Source organism: Delphinapterus leucas, chromosome 5 (genome assembly GCF_059928025.1).
Source record: "Delphinapterus leucas isolate spDelLeu-1000000601 "Yukka" chromosome 5, BTC_Dleu_Yukka2, whole genome shotgun sequence".
NCBI lineage: Eukaryota > Metazoa > Chordata > Mammalia > Artiodactyla > Monodontidae > Delphinapterus > Delphinapterus leucas.
In genome coordinates this window covers 4862437-4888485 of record NC_143133.1, presented here as the reverse complement: position 1 = coordinate 4888485, position 26049 = coordinate 4862437, and the positions used below count along the sequence as shown (strand labels likewise).

General features: G+C 41.3%; 2 protein-coding genes across 4 annotated transcripts; both read right to left on the bottom strand.

Annotated features, from left to right (window-relative positions):
- MGARP (mitochondria localized glutamic acid rich protein) lies at positions 1–16420 on the bottom strand. Of its 3 annotated transcripts, XM_022554857.2 has the most exons (5): positions 16308–16420; positions 13503–13622; positions 6175–6278; positions 2443–2536; positions 1–1105 (listed from the first exon to the last, which is right to left on the bottom strand). In XM_022554857.2, the coding sequence occupies exons 3-5, from the start codon at positions 6262–6264 to the stop codon at positions 663–665; spliced, it is 627 nt and encodes a 208-aa protein (XP_022410565.1). In that variant the 5' UTR covers positions 6265–6278; positions 13503–13622; positions 16308–16420; the 3' UTR covers positions 1–662. The 3 variants fall into 3 exon arrangements, with proteins under 3 accessions (XP_022410565.1, XP_022410566.1, XP_022410563.1); XM_022554858.2 differs by lacking the exon at positions 13503–13622 and having other exon boundaries at positions 16308–16418; XM_022554855.2 differs by lacking the exons at positions 13503–13622; positions 16308–16420 and adding an exon at positions 11474–11612.
- On the bottom strand, positions 14806–25630 carry NDUFC1 (NADH:ubiquinone oxidoreductase subunit C1). Its single transcript, XM_022554859.2, has 4 exons — positions 20938–25630; positions 20302–20405; positions 18728–18807; positions 14806–17751 (listed from the first exon to the last, which is right to left on the bottom strand). The coding sequence occupies exons 1-3, from the start codon at positions 21002–21004 to the stop codon at positions 18748–18750; spliced, it is 231 nt and encodes a 76-aa protein (XP_022410567.1). The 5' UTR covers positions 21005–25630; the 3' UTR covers positions 14806–17751; positions 18728–18747.
- Positions 25631–26049: the final 419 nt, after the last annotated feature.

The window sequence follows — 26049 nt, the reverse complement described above, 5'->3', positions numbered from 1 at the left end:
CTGGGAATGAATGAATGAATGAATGAATGACGACTGGCAAAAAGTGCCAGGATAAATGCTGCTTGAAGAGAATTAAACTGAAATGGAAAATACTGGCACAGCCTGCCATGTAATATAGATGGGAGAATAGATACATATATTGCCCTATGCAGAGTTCTCCCTAGATGATGTTTTCTTTGATAACATTGCAATGTTCATGTGATGTTATGTGTGTATATTAGTATATACTATTTATACATATAAATATTAGTGCATAATAATAGAAGCACTAAAGATTTTCCAAATTTATTTAAATGAGTTCAAATCAAAACTCAAGAATCTAGATTTACATACATTAAAGAAAGGTAAAATTATAGCAAAATTAAAGTGAATGCAGATTGTATAGATAGCTCAATTCCTATGATATAAAATTTAAATCCACAGGTGAAACTCTTTAAGCTCTTTACATGTCATATTCTGATCCCAGAGAGTAGAAAACTATTCAGCATGCAAAATCTCAAATCTCTCGATCCTGAAATCTATCAGTAGGTACCCCAAATCCTCAAGGCACACTAACATTTTCTAGAAAAGAAGCCTTTTTAAAATCTAAGGTTACTGAAACTACAAAAACACCTATCAGACCCTCTGTGGCATTTTTTGCCCACGTGTCAATCAGCATGAGATTAGCCTTGGGCTGAGGCGGCCTCAGAACAAACACTGGCTTCTTCCTGCAAATCAGTCCCAGCAGAGGATTCTGACTCAACTGGAGAATTCTCTTCTAGTTCAGCATATTCACCACAGCTTTCGTTCTCGGTTGTACCTTTATCACTATTGATGGCAACAGCTTCATCCCGAACTGCGCTGGTAACCTCTGACGTGGTTTCAGTGCTGACCTCTGCGGTTTCTCCCGTCCCCGCATCTGTCACCTCTGACCCAGTTTCAGCACCAGCGGCAGTGGTCTCCTTGGCAGCGGCCTCCACATTGCCTGGACAGGGGGAAGCCTCTCTGATGACTGCAGCTGTAGCGCTGGGAAGCTCTATGGCATCCACCACCGGAGCTTCCCCTAAAGGTACTTGGGGGGCTTCTGAACTGGCTTCCTCGGCACCCACAAGGTTCTCTGTTTCACCTTTAAAATTTAGTCCATTAAGCAAAGTATTAATTTAAAGAGCATGGGAAAACGGTGAGACACTGTGCAGTCATTTAAAAAAAATGAGACAGATCAATAAGTACTGATATGACATGGTCTTCAAGGTAGTCTGTTCGGTGAAAAAAAAAGCAAGGAAACGAGCAATGTATACAGTATGGTACTATTTGTGTTAGGACAAAAGGAGGGTAATATAGACCTAGAGTTATATTTGTAGAGACCCTCTCCTGGAGGACACAAAGAAACTGGTGTTATTGGTTGCCTCTGGGGAGGTAAAATGAAGGGTCTGCTCTTCTGAAAACCCTTTTGACTCTGTTGAACTTAAGAAAATAATAATTTCATGTGATTATTTATTTTAAATACAAACCATGAAAATAAACAGGCAATGTGTCATGTGAAATAGCATGGAAAAGTAGCTAACTTACTAGCTGATGACTCGGAAAAGCCACTAGTCCTCCCTCAACCTCAGTTTTGTCATCTGTAAAATGGGGATATTAATAATACCTACCTCACGGAACTATTGGGAGGACTGACTACAATAATATGTATGAAGAGGGGTTTAAAACCGAGGAAGTGTTATGGAAATGCTGTATTTTATCATTATTACAATCAGCCATCTCATGATTATATTCGATAACGTTTACTAATGATATTCTGTTTCTTATTGTTCTCATGACTAAAAGGTTAAAACTGGTCCATGAGCAGCTGTTTTCTTTGTCCCTAAATAGCGATCATGGTGTTTGATAATAATGGCCTTATAGTTGAGATGGAAAAAAGTATGGTTTAAAGCAAGCAGTTTAGGCAAGAAATATACATTAGGGTGAAAATGTCAAATTTCTGTTCTTACAAGTTGCCATTTGATCAGTCAGATCAACTGAGGGACTCAGTAGACATGACTGAATCTACTAATGTCACTGCACACAGGTGGTCTTAGCCAAAACTGAAACAAAATTTCATGACTTAAAAAAAATTAACGAGAGAAATGAAAGGTCAAGCTGCTGAGAGAGACAGATACTAAAATTATGCCTGCATGAATGGAAACCTGAGTAGGGGAAAAGTAATATTACCACACAAAGAAGTCAAAGCTGCTGGTCAGCAGATTAAATGTACAATGTTTTCATTTACCAAATGCCCTCATCCAAAACCTCTAACAATATTCTTTAGGCTTTGGTTGGACTTTCCCTTCCTGAATGAACTTCTACCCAGAGTCATTTTGGATTACGTTAGTAAAGAAGCCAAAAACAAATACTGTCCATTGCTAGACTAAGATAATGAAAATCAGTGCCTCAAGGAAAAAGAAAAGAGTAAATTCACTTTACCTGGAAGTGGATGTAACTCTGCTTTGGTTTTTTCTTTCAAATTCGTTATATGATCGCTGTGTTTGGCTTTCTCTGATGTGATTCTCTTGTAAGTCTGAAAGTAAATGTGTGCTTAAGTTTATTTCTTGAGCTCTAAGATTCATCATGCCAAGTTTAAAGCTATCTACAGTTCAAACAGGAGAAACCAATACACACCATCTACTCTTTTATTTCCCCTCTGGAAATCTTTGTCAATAAGTAGAATGCTTTAAAAAAGGAAAGAAACAAATGTTCTAACAGAGGTCAAAGATAACTGAAAACACACAAGGTGGATAGATAAAGACCAAGAAGAAAAAAAAATTATGCTAGAATCAAAATATTCTGACAGGCATTTGCGAATATCCTGTGGCATTTATCTCAGAGTAATGAAAATTTATATGCACACGAAAACCTGTACACAAATGTTCATGGTAGCTTTATTTGGAATCCAAAAACTGGAACCAGTCCAGACGTCCTACAACCGGTGAATCGTTACACAGACTGTGGTACGTCCAGGACATAGGACACTACTCAGCCATAAAAGGGATGAACTATAGATACAGGAAACAATTTGGATGAATCTCCAGGTAAATTATGCTGAGTGAAAAAAGCCAATCTCAAAAGGTTGCACACCTTAGGATTCCATTTATGTAACATTGCTATTATTATTATCAATTTTTTTGGGTAATGTTCTTGAAATGACAAGAAATAGAGAAATACAGATGAGTAGTTGTCAGGAGGAAGGCAGCGGGGGAGCAGACGGGAAGTGAGTACAATTACAAAAGAACAATACATGGGACCCCTGTGGTGATGGGACAGTCTGGTCTCTTGACTGTGGTGGTGAATACACGAATCTACACATGTGATAAAATTGCTTAGGACTAAATACATGCACTTGAGCGTACACACACACACACACACACACACACACACAAGTGCATGTAAAGCTGGTGGAATCTGAATAAGTTCTATGGATCGTATCCGTGTCAGTTTCCTGGCTGTGATATTGTTTTATAGTTAGCAAAGATGTTGTCACTGGGGGAAATGAGCTCTCTCTGTATTAGTTCTTATAACTGCAGGTGAAACTCAATTCTCCCGCAATGAAAAGTTTGCCAAAAGTCTTCCAAAATGACCCATTTGTAGACCCCAATGAAGATTCCTTAAGTCAGCTAGGTTTAGTCATTAAAAGCAGTAATATGACTGACCCACAAGTTACTTGAGAAACAAAATTGGTAATAAAGCTATCTTAATCTTAGATACAACGTGCAGGCCTCCTTTCATTTCAAAATCAAGTAGTAATCTCTGGCGTATTCATATTAGACAATGATATTTTAAAAATGAAAACCTCGGGCTTCCCTGGTGGCGCAGTGGTTGAGAGTCCGCCTGCCGATGCAGGGGACACGGGTTCATGCCCCGGTCCGGGAAGATCCCACATGCCGCGGAGCGGCTGGGCCCGTGAGCCATGGCCGCTGAGCCTGCGCGTCTGGAGCCTGTGCTCCGCAACGGGAGAGGCCACAACAGTGAGAGGCCCGCGTACCGCAAAAACAAAAAAGAAAATCTCACTAGATAATATTGTTCATATTATCTCAGCTTAAAAAAATGCTGGTAGATATTTCTCTCTTAGTGGCAGGTAGGATGACATTTTAAAAATTTGCATATTTATATGTAGTATTTTCTAAATTTTTAATCATTATAAACCATTAACCTCATTAAAAGTAATCCTATGCAAATTACAAACCATTTTATAGTATGTTAAAATTAGACTGTGAAAATGGAAAACTCCATAAGCTCGGGGGTGGAAATGTTGCAAAAGTGGCCCTTGAACAAACCCTCAGGGTTTGGTGAATTCTGACTTGAATCATCTGGCTTTGAAACACACAGAGCAAACAGGATCAGCAGGAATGACAGTCAACATTTTTGTATAAAAGCAGGGACTATTTTCCTAGTGGGGTGGGAGCTCCTGACTTGTACACGGAGTCAGCACCCTCAGTTCTCAGTACAGTAAAGCTGAACCTGTGCCCAAGTTCATGTCCCTGAAATGGCCATCCCAGCAGCAACATCCCTAGGACATTAGTCTTATTGTTCAAGGGGCTAAAACACAATTTAGCTGCTAAAGCAGAATCAAAGAGATATAAGAATAATTCACACTCATGTGTAACCCAGAGGATCTATAGCTTTTTCAAATCGAACGTTATCAAGCACACAGTAGAAGAAAGGTCTATTAGAAGAGAGAGTCTCAAAATTAGACTTTGAAGTTATTTCCAAATGATATTTTGTATTTATTAAATGTAAGCATCTAAAATCTACCACAGCTTTTAGAAACCAGTCTGGCATTTTGCTCTCCCAAGATACCCAGACCCTCAAAACATGGAAGTGACCTGGGCCTTTCTCAGATTTTCAGAGGCTCTGGTAGTAGATTTTACTTGGAAATGAAAAAGTGCTCTTGCCTAGGGAGCATCTGTGGATTCAATTCAGATAAACCTAATATAGAATTTATTTTAGTGCAGGACAAGGAAGGGAAGGGGAGGGCTAGAATATGGGTTTTTGAGTGCCTCAGGTTCTGTATTTCCTCCTGAAAGTAGCCTAAGATTCTTGGGAATGAAGGCTTCCAACATTCCAGATAAAAACTACATAATCTGGGCTTCCCTGGTGGCGCAGTGGTTGAGAGTTCGCCTGCCGATGCAGGGGACACGGGTTCGTGCCCTGGTCTGGGAAGATCCCACGTGCCGCGGAGCGGCTGGGCCCGTGAGCCATGGCCGCTGAGCCTGCGCGTCTGGAGCCTGTGCTCCGCAACGGGAGAGGCCACAACAGTGAGAGGCCCGCGTACCGGAAAAAAATAAAAATAAAAATAATAAATAAAAGTAAAGATGTAAAGCTAATAAAAAACTATGGAGACAGTTAAAAGACTAGGGGGAGAGAGGGAAGAATGAATGGTTGGAGCACAGGGGATTTTTAGGGCAATGAAACTACTCTGTGTGCTACTGTAATGGTGGATACACGTCAGTATATATCTGTTAAAACCCATATAATGTACAACACGAGTGAACCCTCATGTAAACTACAGGCTTTAGTCAATAATAATGTATCAGTGTTGACCCATCAGTTGTAACAAATGTATCTCACTAAAGCGAGGTTGTTGATTTGGGAAAGGGGGGCAGAGGAGTAAGAGGAAGTATATGGGAATTCTCTGTACTTTCTGCTTATTTTTCTGTAAACCTAAAACTGCTCCAAAAAATAAAGTCTATTAATTTATTTTTGGCCGTGTTGTGCAGCATGGGGAATCTCTGTTCCCTGACCAGGGATGGAACTCGCACCCCCTGCAGTAGAAGCGTGGAGTCTTAACCACTGGACCACCAGGGAAGTCCCATAAAGTCTATTAATTTTTAAAACGTTTCTCTCTCAAAACAGTTCTTGTCAAATGTTAATAATAGTACCTACCTTAAAGAATTGTTGTAATAATTAAATGAGCCATGAGTCTGTCACGTGGTAAACACTCGAATGTCAGCCATTCGTACTGTTAGTATTTATAATAACATTGTTTTTAATGAAAGTCATCCATAGTTAGTGGTATTAAGTATTTTATACTTAAAAATTTTTTTTCATAATCTTGTATATTTAATTAATCCCATGTCTTGATCTTGACATTGCTTTGAGTTTTACCACAGGTTGTAAAATATATGAATTCCTGAGCACCAAGGTTATTAAAACACTTACATAATATCCACCAGCAGTGACTGTGACACCTACAACCAGATAATAGATCATATTTGATCCAGATGATCCAGGGAATTTGTTAGATGACATCCAGCGAAGAGATGCTAGGAAAACAAGTTTAAACACAGTTAGCTCCACCACGGGCAAAACTATTTTAAATGATTACATCCAAAAAAAATTTTTTACCCCTCAGTGAACCTAGAATCTATTAACATCAACTGATTTTAGCTTAAAGGAATACAGTATTACAAGGTAGGGTAATAATTCCACTTGACATTTTCTTAATCTAATTTGATAATTACTTATGAAACCTGTCATCCTGATGCTTCGCATCATGCTTTACTTCGAAGGAATGCAGACGTGTGTAAGGAGAAATGACAAAGCATTAAACAATTTTAACAGTCAAACGAGATGCATGTGAGCAAAAGAAATCCATTTATTGTATATTCTACACCACAGGATTCAATGGAAAAGATATTTTTACAAAAAATTAATTAAATACATTTGTGCTTAAAGTTTATATGTTAAATAAAACATTTATGTTGAAATCCAACACATTTCTATAAATCTATATTACAAATGTAGACATAGAAAGAAACTCTAATTCTTCTAATATAAAACCTTTAAAGATGGGCAGATAGAAGCTTTTTAAAAAAAATTTTTATTTATTTTTTAACATCTTTATTGGAGTATACTTGCTTTACAATGGTGTGTTAGTTTCTGCTTTATAACAAAGTGATTCAGCTATACATATACATATATCCCCATATCTCCTCCCTCTTGTGTCTCCCTCCCACACTCCCTTTCCCAGCCCTCTAGGTGATCATAAAGCACCGAGCTGATCTCCCTGTGCTATGCGGCTGCTTCCCACTAGCTATCTATTTTACATTTGGTAGTGTATATATGTCCATGCCACTCTCTCATTTCATCCCAGCTTACCCTTCCCCCTCCCCGTGTCCTCAAGTCCATTCTCTACATCTGCATCTTTATTCCTGTCCTGCCCCTAGGTTCTTCAGAACCATTTTTTTTTTTTAGATTCCATATATATGTGTTAGCATACGGTATTTGTTTTTCTCTTTCTGACTTACTTCACTCTGCATGACAGTCTCCAGGTCCATCCACCTCACTACAAATAACTCAATTTCGTTTCTTTTTATGGCTGAGTAATATTCCATTGTATATATGTGCCACATCTTCTTTATCCATTCATCTGTCGATGGACACTTACGTTGCTTCCATGTCCTGGCTATTGTAAATAGAGCTGCAGTGAACATTGTGGTACATGACTCTTTTTGAATTATGGTTTTCTCAGGGTCTATGCCCAGTAGTGGGATTGCTGGGTCGTATGGTAGTTCTATTTTTAGTGTTTTAAGGAACCTCCATACTGTTCTCCATAGTGGCTGTATCAATTTACATTCCCACCGTATATAAGCTCTTTTAAGACAAATGTTGCCATAAGGTCATATCTAAAATAGAAGGGCAATTTTGTACAAACTAATAGAAATAGATTAAGGTACTGTATTATTCTATTTAAATATATTAACTCTATAGTGCTAGAATTTGTATATACCATATGCTATGGAATTGAAATTTTTATAATAGACTCAAAGCTAGAAGAAGCTTAAAGTTCATATAGCTCAAATTCTCTATTTTAAAGATAAAGAGGGACTTCCCTGGTGGCGCAGTGGTTAAGAGTCCACCTGCCAATGCAGGGGACACAGGCTTGATCTCTGCTCTGGGAAGATCCCACATGCCTAGGAGCAACTAAGCCCGTGCGCCACAACTACTGAGCCTGTGCTCTAGAGCCCGTGAGCCACAACTACTGAACCTGCATGCCACAACTACTGAAGCCCACGCACCTAGAGCCTGTGTCCGCAACAAGAGAAGCCACTGCAACGAGAAGCCCGTGCACCACAACGTAGAGTAGCCCCTGCTCGCCGCAACTAGAGAAAGCCCGCGTGCAGCGACGAAGACCCAACGCAACCAAACATAAATAATAAATAAATAAATAAATTTATATTTAAAAAAAGATTATAACTGTAGGGACTTCCCTCGCGGTCCAGTGGTTAAGACTCTGCGCTTCCAATGCAGGGGGTGCAGGTTTGGTCCCTGGCTGGGGAACTAGGATCCCACATGCCGGAGGTGCAGCCAAAAAATAAAAATAAATAAAACTAATCTTAAAAAAAAAAAAAGAGTATAACTGTAAACACAACACACAAGGTCCCTAGCCTCAAAAAAGATGGAAAAGATATACAGGCGAATAATTTTAGACAAATAATTGCAATGCAGTATGACAAATGCTGTAATAGATGAAAGCAGAAGCAACAATAGCATGAAAACGCAGTGAAAGAACTCAGCTAGCTGGCTCAAGGTAACTGCCACGATTGAAAAGACGTGACCTGAGCTTTGAAGGAAAGTAGGAGTTTGTCAGATAAACAAGGGGAGGGAAAGTTGCATTGGAGGCAGAAGGCAGAGCGTGTGCAAAAGCATGAGACTCAGTGTGACTAGGAAAACTCAACGTATTTTGATGTGGCCTGACACAGAGAATAAGGGTGTAGGGACCTGGAAGAAGTTATGATTTGCAGAAAGCAAATCTCAAGACATTTGCACAAACTACAAATCTCCATAGTAGCAAAATTGGGAAGATTTTGTATATATGTTCTTAGTTTGGATATAAATGATCATCTCTTAGAAAAGAACAATTTTTCCCTACAAATGTGCCCTGAGAGGCTATGGTAAGAGGTTATGTCTTTGACTTCTAGTGGAGCTTTTGTTGGTTTAAAAATACAGCTGTTATTAAATAGGGAATATATAGCTTTCATAGTTGGCAACCAGTAATAAATATCAAAAAGTTTTTTTAGGGCTTCCCTGGTGGCGCAGTGGTTGAGGGTCCGCCTGCCGATGCAGGGGACACGGGTTCGTGTCCCGGTCAGGGAAGATCCCACATGCCGCGGAGCGGCTGGGCCCGTGAGCCATGGCTGCTGAGCCTGCGCGTCTGGAGCCTGTGTTCCGCAACGGGAGAGGCCACAGCAGTGAGAGGCCCGCGTACCACAAAAAAAAGTTTTTTTAAATAGGAAGAAATAGAGAAAATTATAGAGGTTTAAGTAAAGACAAATACAATTATGGCAGAGTTATTTAAAAGAGCAATGAAATGGGAAATAAATATTTGGTAAAGATTAGACAAATTTTAGCATATTCATAAATGTGAAACAGATATTTTAATTTTTGCAGAAGACTGTCTACACGAGAAAATATTTACAATATATTAAGTGAAAAGTTATAGCAAAATGATCTTTACAGGACTATCCCAGATTACGTACATTGTGGAAGCAATGTACATAAGAAAAAAATATGCAGGAAGGGGGAAAAAAGGTCTGGAACACCACGTACACTAAAATGTAGATAAATAGTGGTATTCACTAAGTGGTAGAATTACAGGCGACTTCTAGTTTGTCTTTCTGAGTTTTTTCGGTGATCTACTGTAAACCTAATTTATTTATTCATTAAAATTTTACATTTTTAAAAGCAAAAACCAGAGAACAAAATTTGATGAGGCACGGTTAAAATTTTATCCTTCAATAAACTGAAACAATTTCATTTTTCATCCAAATTGGAAGTACCAATACAAGGTTAATGTCCATGACCGAAGCCAAATTTCCAGTCAACTACAGTTCTGAAAATACATAAATGAATCAACACTACAGAAAAGTAATTAGATGAAAATGAGGAAAAGACCAGCACTGCTACAACCAGTATTGCTAACTACCTGTTCAGAATTTTCAAACTTCTTTTCTTTTGCCCCAAGTTGGGGAGGAAATTATTTGAAATATGTGTGGCTACCAAAAAAGGATGTGTATGCGTGTCCGTGAGGACGGTGAGGGTTGCGTTCAGAGAGCTCGAAAGGCCACGGTCAGGGCCTTTTCCATCTCCCCATCCCCAATCACAACAGCCCCGTTATCTTCTGAACTTTCAAAGGAATGGCTTCCCCCTATTTCACCAGCGAAAAGTCTGCTCTGTCTTACTCGGCATAGAGATCAAGGAAAACGAAGACTCCTTATTTCTGTTACTGGAGGCAACTCCTTCTCAGTAGCATTTTAAGAGAAAACTAAAGCTAGTTACACATACCCTCCTTCCCTCCCACCATCACCATCACCACCGCAGGCCTAATCAAAGTTGAAACAAATTGGCCATGGAATTTTCCGCAGGAGTCGTTCTCTTTCTCCCCGACTCCAAAGCAAGCCTTAGCAAGTGGGGCAAAGTGAAGGGAGAACTAAGAACTTTCCACGAGGTTGTCTAAGAGCCAGCGCCCCAGTCTGGGACGGAAAAGAGAAGGAAGATGCGCGACGACTAGTAAAGAGCCGGCTGGGGCAGAACTGTCCGCGAGCGCAAACCTGGGCGCAGGGCCGCCGGCGGCTGGCAGGGAAAATGCTCTCCTGCTCACACTTCAGCACCTACGATGGCCCAGGCCCTAGGCTAGGCGCTTTCGTGCGTATCAATTTTTATTTAATAAGCTTCCAGCTCGCACTGCCACTTCCCCTTCAGGAAATTCGCTCCCTTTCCCGTGCTTTAGAAAATCTACAGGTGATGGATACAGGGTGGGACGCAGCCCAACAGCTGGAGGGCTCCAGATCTCTCTGCAGCCCCTAAGGAAAGCGTTTCGAAGCCCCTTCCTCACCGGGGATGCCACGGCTCAGGCTCGCGGCTGCCGAGTCCTGGACAGGTCTTGAGTCTATTTACTCAGGAGCATTTACCCAACTTCTACGCGGCCGGCACTGCCTTCCGCGCACCCTGCCGAGCCCGCAGACCAGGGTCCATCTTCCCACCCATTCCTCTGCTTCCTCGTGAAGTTGGAGAGCGCTTTGGGCCCTGTATTAAGACAAGGGGTAAGCTTACTCTCGCCAGCCACTTTTCTAAGCGCTGTTACCTACATATTAACTCATTAAAACTCATTAGTGTCCCCATTTTGCAGATGAGGAAACTGACGTGAAATCACTTGCCCAAGATCAAGACTCGAACCCAGGAAATCCAGTCCGGATCCAGAAGCCGCGCTGGAAAGGCACCCTACTTCCAAAGTCTCCAAGAACTTCGAGGTGATTTCCCGGCCACCCTCCCCCCTCTTCCCCGCACCCCCACCATCCCCATCCCTATCCCCAATCTCAGGCTTCTGCTGCCGGGGTTGGCTTTGGCCCACGAAGGGCAGGCGGGAACCGGCGCGCCCGCGCGATCTGTGCGCGAGGCACCTGTCCTCCTCAGGCTTGGACGCCGGGAGAGGCCCCCCGGGCCAGCGCCTGCGACTCACCGTCCTTCCGGAGCGGCGCGGGGCCTGGGGACGCCCGCAGAGGCAGCGCCAGGGTCTTGGAGACCGCCCTGCGGAGGTACATCGCGCCCGGCTCCCTGCACGCCGCTGCCGCTGTAGCCCCGCGGTGCTGCGGGGCGCGGGGAGCCCTGGCGAGCCCCGCCCCGGGGAGGGGCGCTGACCCCTGCCCGCCCCGCCCCGCCCCCGCGGCACCGTGGGGGATGTGCGCAGGGGTTGGTCGTGCGCACCGTCCTCCCTCAACCCAATCTGCAGGCTCTGTCGCCTTCGCCTGGGCCCGAGAAGCCGATGGTGGCATCTCGGAAAAGGGATGGAGAACCGAGAAGTCGCCGTCATCTGCCTGCCCTGTACTGTTCCAGTCAGTGGGACTCCTCAGAGCAGGCTGAGATGTCTCGGGACTCGCATCCGGAATAAGACACAGACAAGATTTATCATGCCGTGTGCAAGCTGAACCCACTTTCTCTCACGCACTCCGCTAGCTTTCCTAGGAGTGGAAAGGGTAGCTGGAAGTTCCCTGGAGATGGAGGAGGGGGGTAGCCTCAGCCTCCCATTAGTGCTCTGGGTGATGTTCAGAATCCTAAGAAAATTCCCGCTTAATGGCTGAATTTCTAGGCAATTCACGATTACAATGACTTTTAAATATAAACTCCAAAAGTGCTGCATATTCCTCTATGGGATGTGAAGCTAGTATTTCCAAATCAACTAAAAACACTGAATTATTAGTTTCTCCCTCCAGATTTCAATCACTTGCCTCATTGTGGCAACAAGAATCTGTCATGGTTTGAATATGGAAACCAATAATTTGTGCTTACAACATTTTCTAAGTGATTAATCTTTGGAAGGCACCATTTCCTACTATTATAACCCCTTAAGTATGTTTGGCACTTGACAGTTTATAAAGCACTTTCACATAATTTTCTCCTTTAATTTTTATTTCATCCCTCTGAGGAAGGTGGCAATTACTCGGTTTAGCAAACGACCAGGTGGTGGGGAGGAATTTTCAAGGACCGATGGTTATGATTTTTTTTTTTTTTTAAAGGACATGAACATAGTCCTTCTAGTTCCAAGTTCTCTTGGCATGTTACAGGCAAACTACTTGCTCATTTGCTAGGTGAATAACTAAACACTCCTCAGAGGTTCTCGTTCTGAACCCAATTCTAATAATATTTAATATAGTCTCATTTAAGGAGTACAAGCCAATGATCAGAACTAGTTTTGTTTTTTTTTTTTCGCTATGCGGGCCTCTCGCTGTTGTGGCCTCTCCCGTTGCTGAGCACAGGCTCCGGACGCGCAGGCTCAGCGGCCATGGCTCACGGGCCCAGCCGCTCCGCGGCATGTGGGATCCTCCCGGACCGGGACACGAACCCGTGTCCCCTGCATCGGCAGGCGCACTCTCAACCACTGCGCCACCAGGGAAGCCCCAGAACTAGTGTTTTGATGCTCAGTCACTAGCTATTCCTAGTGATTAAACCTTAAGAGCAAATAGGTAATCTGTGTTAATGAGAGGTCAGATTTAGACTTCCAAGCCCCAAAGAAGGGGCTAGACCCAGACCCTCCACCAAGAAGTTAGGTAGTCCTGAAAGTAACAAAATGCAGGTTCGTACACTTGCTACCTTCGCCCAGCATCAAGTACACGTCCTAGAATGAACTGCTGGCAGCTAGTACAGACTGACAAATCAAATCAAATCTGTGGGGAGAGCTCCTAACCATTTCCAATTTAGTGCAGCTCAACTTAAAATTAAAAGAGAAAACAAATCTGTTTACCACTACAGCTCATTCCTTCTTTGGTCTACTTAGGGCTGAATTTTGACTTAGTTGCCAGGGAGAGGAAATAGTAAAAGGCAGTAAATGCATTTTAATGAGTATCCACATGAGTAAAATGTGGATAACTCCTTTATTCATTGTGTTGCTGTCAGCTGTAAAGCACATTAGGTATAAAACACGCTCAGCTAGTTGGAGAAGGCAGGGCTAGACTCTGACTTCCAGCCTAAGCCGAAGCTCCAGGCCCACTTACAATGTTCTGATGCCTCTCAGTGCGCACATGATAGGATCCATTATAGTCCACCATCTCATCATATGGTAAGGTCCAGCGGGGAGTTTATCATATCCTCTAGGTTGGATGTGGCCATCCCAGCTGGCAAAGGCAAGAACTGTGAGATAAATAGTGCCACTTCTCCAGATCCCTTTTCATCTTAGCTAAAAGCTCATGCCTCTTGGATCAAAGGGAATTTGCCACCTACTCTACTGCTCCTGTAGGATATGTGGCTTTCCATTTTGATGTCAAACTCTTCCCACATTTTGATGAAACACTTCCCAAGAAGGGACATGCCTGTGGGGTGTCAAATTCACTCTGTAGCAAGCTGTTTCTCCAGAACCCTGAGAGAATTTTAACAGTAGGTCTCCGCTATGCAAGACTCTTAAGGCTGAGACAGTAGTTTCCCAGCTGTTAGTCACACTGTTTATAATGCTGCCCTTGAGCACATCCTTGACATTTTTCTTGGTCTTGTTGGGAAAACAAGAACTTAGGGTTAGAGTTAACTTGGTTTATCTAAGATGATCTCCACCTAACTTTGATTGTTGACAAAGACAGTATTAGTTCTGAAAACATATTGTAAGAGAGGGAGCTCACAAAGCTCCCTAACCACTGGCACTATTAGTCATACTTACTCAAGGCTTAAGTTCCATATAATTAAAGGCAATTTTCAAAGACTGAGTGATTTCCTAGGCTCCACAGAAAGCTAGAAACAGCTTTTTTTTCTTAATATTAAATCCCTAATCTATAACCTGTACTTTCAACAGATCAATACGGATATAAAGTGAAACAATTTAGAAGAGTATCTAGGAAGACAAATTGGAAAGCAATTTGAAGAAGTGCTGATAAGCACGCTTTTTAACATCTTTACTGGAGTATAATTGCTTTACAGTGGTGTGTTAGTTTCTGCTGTATAACCAAGTGAATCAGCTATACGTATACATATATCCCCATATCCCCTCCCTCTTGCGTCTCCCTCCCACCCTCCCTATCCCACCGCTCTAGGTGGTCACAAAGCACTGAGCTGATCTCCCTGTGCTACGTGGCTGCTTCCCACTAGCTATGTTTTACATTTGGTATGCACGCTTTTGATGGCCTAAAATATTTCGATAAAATGAAGGAGAAAGGGCAATCAAGATGGTAAATTCTTAAACTATTCTTGGAGGTTCCTCAGTACTCTTCCCATCTATTCACTTTCTCTTCTGTAGTAAAATAAACATGACATTCCCTACCCCTTCCATATTATTTTCCTAAGGCTACCATAACAAATTACTACAGACTTGGATGGTTTAAAACAACAAACTTTATTCTCTCACAGTTCTGGAGGTTAGAAGTCTGAAGTCAAGGTGTGAAACATGCAGGCGAGAACCCTTCCAGCTTCTGACGTTTACCGGTAATCCTTGCTTTCCACATGCATCACTCCAGTCCCTGCCTCCATCATTCCTGTCTTCTCCCTGTGTGTCTGTGTCTTTTCTCCTTAGAAACATACCAGTCACATTGGACTAAGGGCCCACTCTACTCCAGTATACTCATTTTAACTAATTATATCTGCAAATACCCTATTTCCAAATAAGGTTACATTCTGAGATAATGGGGGCTAGGACTTCAACATATCTTTTTGGGGACCAAAATTTAACCCATAACAACTTCTTGTACTTAAAACTGAGCTCCTATAGCTTGTTTTTTTTTCTACGGCAACTTAATAAACTAACTTAATGACTATCTCACAGACACTGAATCTGAAAAAAAAGGTCCGATTTTGATCTAATAAAAAACATGACAACATTTGACATATGAATTTGTCTGTTATCTTCTTTTTTATGGAAATTCTTTTACATTATTGCTAAAGGAAGCATCATTTGACCAAGTTCTTCTTAGGAGTTGTGTATCAGAACGATTCTTGTTCAGTCCAGCTAAAACATCTCAGTTTAAGAGACTACTGACTGTAGCCCTCTCTTTACAATGTGGGCTGGGGAAGAGATGGTCTGTGTGCAAAGGAAATAAAGCACATAGGCAGAAAGCAGAGCCAAGAGCAAAAGTCTGGGTAACATTTGAATGCCAGGCCCCAATTATTCCTGGGCTCAGGTGCATGCCTGTTACGGCAGTCTGTGAGTCACTCTGTCTCCTCATAACCTTCTTTTAGTTTAATATAATTTGAGTTAGGTTTCAATATTTAGTTTAGAAAGCACCTCTCACCAGTGCCACCAGTGCCCCTGTGTGGCACAACTCTAGGAGGTGTTACTCAGAGTAATCTGCATCTGTACTGCCCAATACGGCAGCCACCAGCCCCACGTGGCTATTTAATGAAAAGGAAATAAAACTAAAACAAATGCAGTCACATTAATCGCATTCCAAATGCTCAGTAGCCACATGGGAGTAGTGGCCACTACGCTGGCTAGCACAGGCAGAACCTGTCCATCACCGCAGAAAGTTCTGTTGGACAGCCCTAGTCTTCGCGAATGGCTCCCCCTGGAGTTACAGAGGCACGATCAAGATGAAAGTCCACACAGGGCAGCTTTATTTTCAAGGCCCGACATACAGTAAATCTTGCTTGTTAAAGCTGTATTTTATTTCCAACTAAGGTTATCAGTTTCCAGAATTTCAAGTGTCTTAGAGTTTTCTGTTCCCTTTAGGGATGTGAATTTTAAGTGTCTCTTTTAGGGTAAAGTTCCTTGAACTGGGAGTTGATACCTGACTTCTTGGTCCATTACCACGTGACAGTATTAGTTTCCTACTGCTGCTATAACAAACTTAGTGGTTTAAAACAACACAAATGTATTATCTTACATTTTTGTAGATGAGAAATCCGACATGGGTCTCACTGGGCTGAAGTTAAGGTGTCAGCAAGGCTGTTCCTTTCCGGAGGCTCCAGGGTAGAATCTCTTTGACTTCTCTGTCCCTTGGCTCTTGGCCCTCTTTCATCTTCAAAGCTAGCAATGGCCGGCTGAACCTTCCTCATGTCACACCACTCTGACACATCCTGGTGCCTCCCTCTTCCACTTCTAAGGACCCTTGTGATTACATGAGGCCCGACCAGATAATCCAGGATAATCTCTCCATCTCAATGTCAGCTGATCAGGACACTTAATTCCATTTGCAACCTTAATTCCCCTTTGCCTAACCTAACCTAACATAGATACAAATTCTGGGGAGTAGGACATGGTCATCTTTAAGGGTCCATCACTCTACTTTCCAGTGATATTGGGCAGATGACTCTTTACCTCTGGTTTTTGCATTTGTAAAATTATGGAATTGGTCTATATGACCCCCTAAGGTCCTTTCCAGTTCTACCACCTAGGACTCCGAATTGACAAAAGTTAACAGTTACGGTTTTATCTGGTCTTTCACTGAATTTGGATTAAATACTTATTCTGAGATAATGTAACTCTGACTTTATGTTCAGGAGTGACTTCCAAAGGTATTGGGCCATGAATCTCCCAGAGTAAGTGTTGGCCAGAGCCCAAAACACAAACAAAGCCATTTATAAGGCAATGAAACTTTCTATTTAACATCAGAATGGAGATACAAATAATACACTTTCAAATGTATAGTATTAATACATTAAGTGTTTAAATTATATGTTAAGGAAGTGGCATATAAATAGGTGTTAACTGATTCACACGAAAGGGTTTTAATGAGGGATAAATGAAGTGTTTTTTCATTTGTCTCTATTAGCTCTCACCAACTCCTTTTTTTGAATAGTCTGTTATTCATTGGATGAAAGTCATATGAGCAAAAAGAGCCAACTGTGGCCATACCGGTGTGAAAAACAGTCACCCAAATGAAACTCATTCAAACTCAAGGAAATGGAGTCAGAAGAAACTCTGGTAAGAAGAAAATAGTATTTGGGTTCTTTTGTATCTTAAATAATAGAGTAGGAGTAGTTCTATCATCCTGATCACTAAATAAGTGTTCTGATTAGAAATCAGAAGTTGATAGAAGGACTAAATCCTCAGCAGTGATTTTTTTTTAAATCTATATCCTTAAAAAGTTTTCTTACCAATTATCAGATGGCACTTTCCACATTAAAATACTTCTAGTAATTTACGTTAGAATTGACATTTTATACATTGTCACAATGTACATAATCTGAAGAATACAGAAGTATTTTTTAATTTAATTATGTGAAACACAAATGCTGACTTGACATATGTTCACATGTAACTCTTTCTCTCAGTTTACAGCTCAACAGATTGGTGAATCCAGAGGAACTGCTATAAACACTATATACCTATAATGGAAAAAAAAGAAAACTGTAGCATTAACCAGCAGAAGTAATATTAAAATTAGACCATTCTGAACAATGCACCTTAAAGTGTCAGGGGAAGTCTAAAAAAACAAATCCACAAAGAATATCAACTCCTCATTTTATCTAAATTTTAGCAAAAAAAAATTTTTTTTTAAATCTTAACTACAGGAGTAGCAAAAGCATCTGGTTTTGATTTAAAAACCTATTTCATTTTTATCTCTTGATTGACTGAAGTAGTGAAATGGGCAAGGTGATAATAATAGAACAAAATGTACACTTGTGATTTCTATTTGATTCTTCAGCACATATAAGTTATCTACTTTAATCAACCTAATCCAAGAAAGCTGAGGTTTATAAGGATGATTTTTCATTTTACAGAAGGATTAATATAGGATTTCTTTAAAAATATTTTCAGAAATATGGCACATATATACATATAAAATAAACTCACTCTTTTAAATAACAGACCATGCAGTGTATTCTATCTTATTCACAGCTAGGTTTTATCAGGAATTGTCCAACTGGGTGTTAGTTGTAATGACAATCATAATAAAATCGTCATGCAGTAAGAAGTTTAACAATTGAATGCCCTGTGCTCATGGAATTTTACACTCAAGTGTGGTATATGACAAACAGGTATTAAGAAATACATACACAAACAATGATAACTTGTCCTAAGTGCTATGAAGGCACTGTGTACAGCACTATTAGATTTAAGGAAATATGATTTTGGTTTCATTCTTAAGCACAACTTCCTTTGAACACAGTCAAAGTGTAATGATTAAAAATGATTATACTAAGAGATCCTTGAGCCAAGGTATTAAAAATTCATAAATTTGTCACAGACAGGAATATAGGTGCTAAAAAGTATAAACCTAATGAAAAAAGTCAAAACACATTATTTAAAAAGAGGTCAAACTTGCATAGTCTATTCAATCCTAGAAAATCACATACTTACTGTATCGGTATTTCAAAAGTTTATTCCAACCCATTTCTTCTTTCATACTCTAAAACATCTTCATTATGTTGTTTTATGAGCTAGAAGCAGGTAAGAGTTAAAATTAGAAATGCAATCTTCCTGGCAACTTAAAGAGGAGAAGGAGAAGATCAACTAATGATATTTATATTTTGCAAGAGAAATAAGGATAGATTAAAAGAATTACAACTATTCTAGTCAGAAATAAAAGGCTAAGGGATACAAAAGTCCAAAAGCTATGAATGATATGTACTTGTTCACCACAATCTGACATACTATAAATTTGAGAAGGCAACCCTTAAAAGTTTAAATCCAACTTCTGCAAATAAATTACTTCACTCAGTGGGTAATTAATGGAATGGAGAGCCTTACCACAGAGGGGCTAAAGCAACAGGACAGAGCAGAACCTGGTTATTAGATGGGGTTGGTGGATGTGTACTATACTTCTAACCTCAGAAGTATGAAACTGTGAGTGAACGACCAACCCACATCCCCCAACTATATATGTATTAATTAGATATCACGGAGGACAGCCACTTTCTCAGAACCACTGTCTGACAGAATATGCAACTAGAACCATGGCTGATATAGGGTGACATGTGTTGCAAAGATCCAATATCAATCAGAGCTCTCAGCAACAAGTTTCTTTTTAGGAAAACTTTAAGAACGTATAAAGTTACATTATAACAAACATTATTTTGAAAGGATTAGTTACTAAGTTGTAAGTAACTTTCATCTTCTCTTCCTCCTTTCCATGTCAAAGAGCTGAACTACTTTAATGAAAAAAATCCCAAATAAGAGATCTAAGAGCTGGAGGTAGGCGGCAGTGGAGGAAATTCCAAAACAAAAAATTTAAATACTAATGTAGCACAGATACTTTTAAAAATTTTATCTATGGAGAGACAGTATTTCAGTGGTCTACAGTATAGCTCTGAAGTCAGGGAGAACTTGGTTTGGCAAATTAATTTCTCCAAGTGTTTCCTACATCCGTAAAAGGTCAATAATAATAGTACTACCACATAGTGTTGTTGAAAAAATTAAACAAGTTTTTACAGGTAAAGCATTTGGCATACTGTAAACAAAGACAAAAAAGAAAGAAAGAAAGAAAGAAAAAGGCTGCTACACACTAGGTACAATTTCCAACAATGTATTTACACAAACATTGTTAAAATCTTATATCTTGTAAGTCCAATGGGATTTAATTTGTATAGCTTGTTCCTTTACGATCTGTCCCTATGGCATCTGAAAAAAGTGCCTTCATAAAACCCCAACCTGCCTCCATCTTTATTAAGAAATAAACTAAAGGATAATATGTAGTAAAACTGCCATTCACGACAAAACCAGGCAAAGGAACAATGACAGAAATTTCAGCCTCATTATACTTTCTCGATGCCTCTGAAACCTTAATATTTTTTAGTCCTTGGAGAAATAGATTATTAGCAGTTACATAAATAACCTATGGTATGGGAGATTTGCTGCGCAACACTCAACCTCACACCGGTACCTGTCCTCTCCAGCGTGCTGGAGTAGCACGATTTAAGGGAGTATATACTTACATAGATCCACAAGAAAACGGAGGTGCCCAAGGTCAGTCCAACCTTCAGCCAGTCAGGTCTGCCTTGTGGCGGTTCCCGAATGTAGAACTTTGACCGCGCTGAAGCTGAAATGGGACAGAAAGGGTCTCTAAATCTATAACTTATCACCCTGTAGGGATAAACCTGACATTTACATGCGTATTGTCGCTTTTAATTCCCCCTTCTACTTCCTCATTTAAGCAGCCACAGAAAGAGAGGTTCAGAGAGGCCTAGTAACTCGCCCTGGGCCACCAGCAGGGCCAGACCGGGTAGCGCCTTCAAAGCCTCGTACACGGGCTTTGGCGACCCTCCGACGTCTCGGGGGTGGGCGGATAGAAGCGCCCCCGGGAGGGTCTCCTTCTCCCGCGTCTGCAGGAGGAGGGACTCAAAGTCCATTCGCCGAGACCCCGAGGGGTCGGACGGCACCGGGAGGAGGGTGGGCGGCGGCTGACAGGGAGCCGAGGGTGGAGGCAGGCGTGGGCTCCGGGAGGCGGGCCGGCGAAGGTCACTGCCGGACAAGCCCGGGGCGCAGCCGCCTCCTGCCCCTGCGGGGCTGGGTTCGCCCTGGGAGCCGCAGCCTGGAAGGTCGGGGCGGCCTGCTCGAGGAGGGACACTTACAGCCGCTCGGGAGCCTGGCCGGTGCCAGCAGCTTGGAGAAAGGTCGCAACAAGGCGGACAGCGCCATCTTGCCGGGTTGGGCTCCGCCTCCTCCAGCCCCGCCGCTCTCGGGGGTCGGCGTCCGGCCAAGCGCCCCCTGGCGGGCGGAGGCGCGGAACCGCGGGCTCTGCGGCCGCGCCGCGTGCGGGCGCTAACCCCAAGAATTGGAGTTACCGCCTGGTACTCTAGCTCTTCTGGTCTCAGCCCTCAATCTGCACAGTGGGATTACGAAGGAGGTGATTACAAGGGGAAAAATAAAAGGTAGTTTAGCCGCGTCTCTGTCCTCGAAGAGTTTATTTCAGACCCCCACCCCAGGGACACTTACAAAGAGAGTTACCAAAATCTTCCTGCGTAAGCCGGGAAACTGCAAGTGAAGGGGGTTGAATAGTAGCATTTTGATCGAATTCGGTGTTTCAGGCACTGTGCCTTAATGCATCATTTGATTTACATGCACTATCATTTCACTTTCACAACGGCCGCAGGACACGCCGTGATTATCATTCTCAATTTATAGATGAAGCTCAAAAGACAAGCTCTTCCTCCAAGGTGACATATTATATACACCTCATATTTGAAACGACCTCTTAACAGTTCCCAAAGTCTGTTTATACGCACTAGCACAGTAAAGCCTCACAACCCTGTGAGGAAAAGAGAATCCTAGTATTTCAGAAGTGCCCCGACCAGTTCAAGACCACACAGCTGGGGAAGTTGGGACTCGGACTTAGACCACCCAACAGGTTTAAACAGTCCCCTGAGGCCATAAGCTGAAGAGCAGGCTCAAAGTGCCAAGTTCAAAGCGCCATTCGTGCTCACCTCTTTTTAGCTACATGATTTTTAGGCAAATTACTTAACCTCTCCATGCCTCAGTTTTATATCTGGAACAAAACACCTACGCTATAGGGTCGTTGGGAAGCTTAGAGCGTGTCTGGTGGTTTTAAACAACTTGCTTTTGCCTATCTCTTTGATACCTATTGTACTGACCAATAGGTTTTATTTTTCACAATTGAACCAGATTTTTTGTGCATTTAATTCTCGATTCAAACTGAGGTCTAAAGGCCATGTAAAAATATGTATATTTTTACATATTTTAATTAGGTTTAATCTTTTAAGCCTAATGTCATTTGGGTTCATTTTAAGGGCAAAATAAATGTTAGCAAATCTCTTTTTCTTTCTATACTTTCCTTAGCAATGTTATTGAAAAAAATTGTTAACCAAAACAGTAAAATAATCGTTCTATGTTTTCTGGCTCATTTTTACATGCAACTGATGGCTACATAGATTGCTAAACTGTGAGTCACTTTATAGTTTGTAACCTAGTTTGAGCCTCCTGGACTCATGCTCAAGAAAACAAACCATGCAACTAACATGCTGAGTCAGTTGTTGGTTCTCAATTTCTTGGCTTCTTGTCCACTCAGCAACCTGTCAGTAGTATATCCTTTCTACCCCATCCCTTGGAAGTTTATCCTGACACAGCTTTTGCTAGAATCCAACAAGTGGAACAGAAGCCACATTTAGTCAGAGCATACAAAACCATTAGGCAAATTACTAAATTTCACTACTGCTATTGGAAAAGGCTGTTTTGTTCTTTTGCCCCCTGTATCCTTTTACCAGTGTATATTTTGGGAAAGTGATGAAGTATAAGCACATTTCTCTCAGCATGTTAGAGCTGATGGAACCCTACACTTGGAGTAGGCAGCTGTAGGTGAAACTCCATCTTGAAAAGAATCCTGATGAAGCAATTGCAGCCAGGAGCTAATAGCTGTGATATTTTGGTAGAAGTTGCTACGTGACATTCTTTTAAGCATCCCCAGAAACTGAATGCTAACACTTTATTAATGACCCAGGCAGAGGGTTCCCCCTTTCTAGTTAGCAGCTAGAAAATCAAATTTTTATTTTATTTTTACATATACATGTATCTATTCTTTTTCAAATTCTTTTCCCATTTAGGTTGTTACAGAATTTTTAGATGAGTTCCCTGTGCTATACAGTAGGTCCTTGTTGGTTATCTATTTTATTTTATTTTATTTTTTTTAAATAAATTTACTTATTTTATTTATTTATTTTTGGCTGCGCTGGATCTTCCTTGCTGCGCGCGGGCTTTCTCTAGCTGCGGCGAGCGGGGATCTACTCTTCATTGTGGTGCGCGGGCTTCTCATTGCGGTGGCTTCTCTTGTTGCAGAGCACGGACTCCAGGCATGCAGGCTTCAGTAGTTGTGGCTCACAGGCTTAGTTGCTCCGCGGCATGTGGGATCTTCCCCGACCAGGGCTCAAACCCGTGTTCCCTGCATAGGCAGGCAGATTCTTAACCACTGTGCCACCAGGGAAGCCCTGGTTATCTATTTTAAATATAGCGGTGTGTACATGTCAATCCCAAATTTCCAGTCTATCCCTGCCCCCCACCCTTCCTCCCTGGTAACCGTAGTTAAGTTCATTCTCTAAATCTGTGAGTCTGTTTCTGTTTTGTAAGTAAGTTCATTTGTATATTTTTTTTAATATTCCGCATATAAGGCACATCATATGATATTTGTCTTTCTCTGTCTGACTTATTTCACTTAGTATGATAATCTCCATGTCCATCCATGTTGCTGGAAAATCAAATTTTTAGTCCCAGATTTTTCCACTGGGAAACATCTTACTCAACTCTCATCTCCCGGGGAAGGGTTAAAGTAAAGCCAGAGTTGAAAACAGTATAAAAGGTAAAAGTGCTTCCTACATGTTTACTGATTTATGAAGCATGAGAATACTATACATCAAATTCAAATCTGGAGAGGGATAGCTGTATCTGAAAGTTTTTATTAAAAAAAAAAAGCAATCACAAAACGTTAACATTTTGTAAATCTGGGTGGCAAATACATAGATTTCTTTCATGTTTGTTTCTAGAAAATGTAAAGATGTAGAAGTGTCAATAGAGAACCTCTTACATCTATGAAGATGGAGGAATTTCACTCTATGTACCCCTTTTGTAGAATTAAAGTTTGCAAAGTTATTTCTTTATTTATGGTGAATTTATCACAAAAGTGATATGCAAACACATGGTGTAAGATGAATGAAATAACTACCACCACCACCATCACCATCATCACACCTAGCCTTGGATATGTTAACTCCCTGCATAGCTGTCATTCAAAGCATAAGCCCTTAAATGGGATCGCTATTTGTCAAATAGTGGTGTCTATCAGAGTAGACATTTTATTGAGTTCAGGCTATCAAATTACTGACTGTGCGGTCCAACTATCTGTAAATGCATTTTAACTAGGATGTTTATAACTCACATAAATGTTGAATCAGACTAGTATTCACTGAGTCTTAAAGACTTATTTATTTGTCATTAGCCAAAAGGAACATATTTGCCAAACTATCTTGCTAGCTCATCTATTCAGTTACTCAGCTTCTGGTAGAAACTACAATTTGTTTCAAAGACCAGAAATTTTCTTCCCCCAAAGTGAAAATAGAATATTATTTACAGGAGAAATTTAGAAAAAACATAGCAAATAATATTGCCAGAAGGACTTTTGGATATGAAGCTAGAGATATGGAAACCCAAGTTAGTAGCTAAGCTAAAATTATCACCTTAAGTTAGACAATTTTTCTACTTTTTAATAGTTCAGATAGTTGAAAGACCTGTTGGGGGCGGTGAAGTTTGAAGGTTACTAGTAAATAACAGCCGTTTTATGAATTCAAAATTTGTTCTTAGTTTTTTTTTTTAAAAGCTAAAGTTAAAAAACTTGCCGTATTTCGAAACTCAAAAATGGTTTCTTGTACATACAATTTTCTTAATGAAACTTTTAAAGAGACATCACAGAGTTTGAAGAAATTCCAGGATCTGACTTCTAAAATCTTACTTATGCCCCAGGCAAAAGAGAGGGCGTGCAAGATAGCAGCTAGAAAACCCAAGTATTAGCCGCAGATTTTTCCACTGGGAAACATCTTACTCAACTCACACCTTCCATGGAGGATTAAAGAGCAAGCCGAAAACAGTAAAACATCTGTGTAACTATGATTAAAAAATCAAAGCTACTGCATATATTGTATAATGATTCATGATGCACAGAATGCTACTACTGATGGAATTCAGGATCTGGAGAGAGATAATCAAAAACAATCAAGGATAAAAATGGCTCATACGATGTGAAAATTTGTAGTCATCCACAGAATGCCACTTTTAAAATAGTTTTACTGTCGAGTTTTAGTGAAATGGCTTGAAGAGACTCTATTAGGTATCAGTCTGACCTTGCTTACTGCAGTAGTTCTCTAGTATCCTTGCCAGATACTCTTCGGCTTCCTAAGATTTAAGGATTTCTAATGACGGGGAGTCACAGTATTAAGCACTAGCTTGAAGCCAGTTCCAGGGGAGTCAGTGACCTTGAATTCTTCACAACCCAAGGTGATTCATACAGTCCTCAACGCTGCATTGCATGAACTCGGCGATGAAATAAAAACACACACTTTAACCTTCAGATGTTTCTTTGGCAGTGCAAACATGGTACTTCGGATCTGGCTGACTACCTTTCCAGGGTCCTCTTAAAGTAATAAAAGTAAATCACTGATGCCCCAGCCAGGCCCATTTACTTGGTTAACTCTTTCACGCTTTTCAGACTCCGGTAAGCCCCATCCTCTCTGGATCTATTTACAAGTCCCCACTGTGGTGAAACTTTCGTTTCCCCTCCGCCTCTGCTGCTTAATTAGGCACTTGGGCCACGATCAAAGACACCGCTTTTTGGACACCGGGATTTTAGCACTTTAGGCTCAAACTATGATTATACAGACTGGAAGAGTCTACCCAATGAATGAAAAGCCAATCTAGCAAAAAGTAGTGGAATCGCTACTGTTGATGCGGAGGGGGTCGGAACCGCAGTTAGCCACTCTCCCCTCGCTTCCCCGGCGCCTCGGAGACAAGAAACCGAAAGGATAGGCGGGGCCTGCCGCGACCCTCGCGGCCTGCGCGGACCTGGGCGGGCCTCCAGGTTTCCCAGCAAGCTCCAGGACTGAGGAGGTGGGGAAAGGAGGTCATCGCGCCTGCGTGTTAGGAGGTGTGACCCGGGTGGGAAAGCTCTCCACGTCCGCCATTTTGGC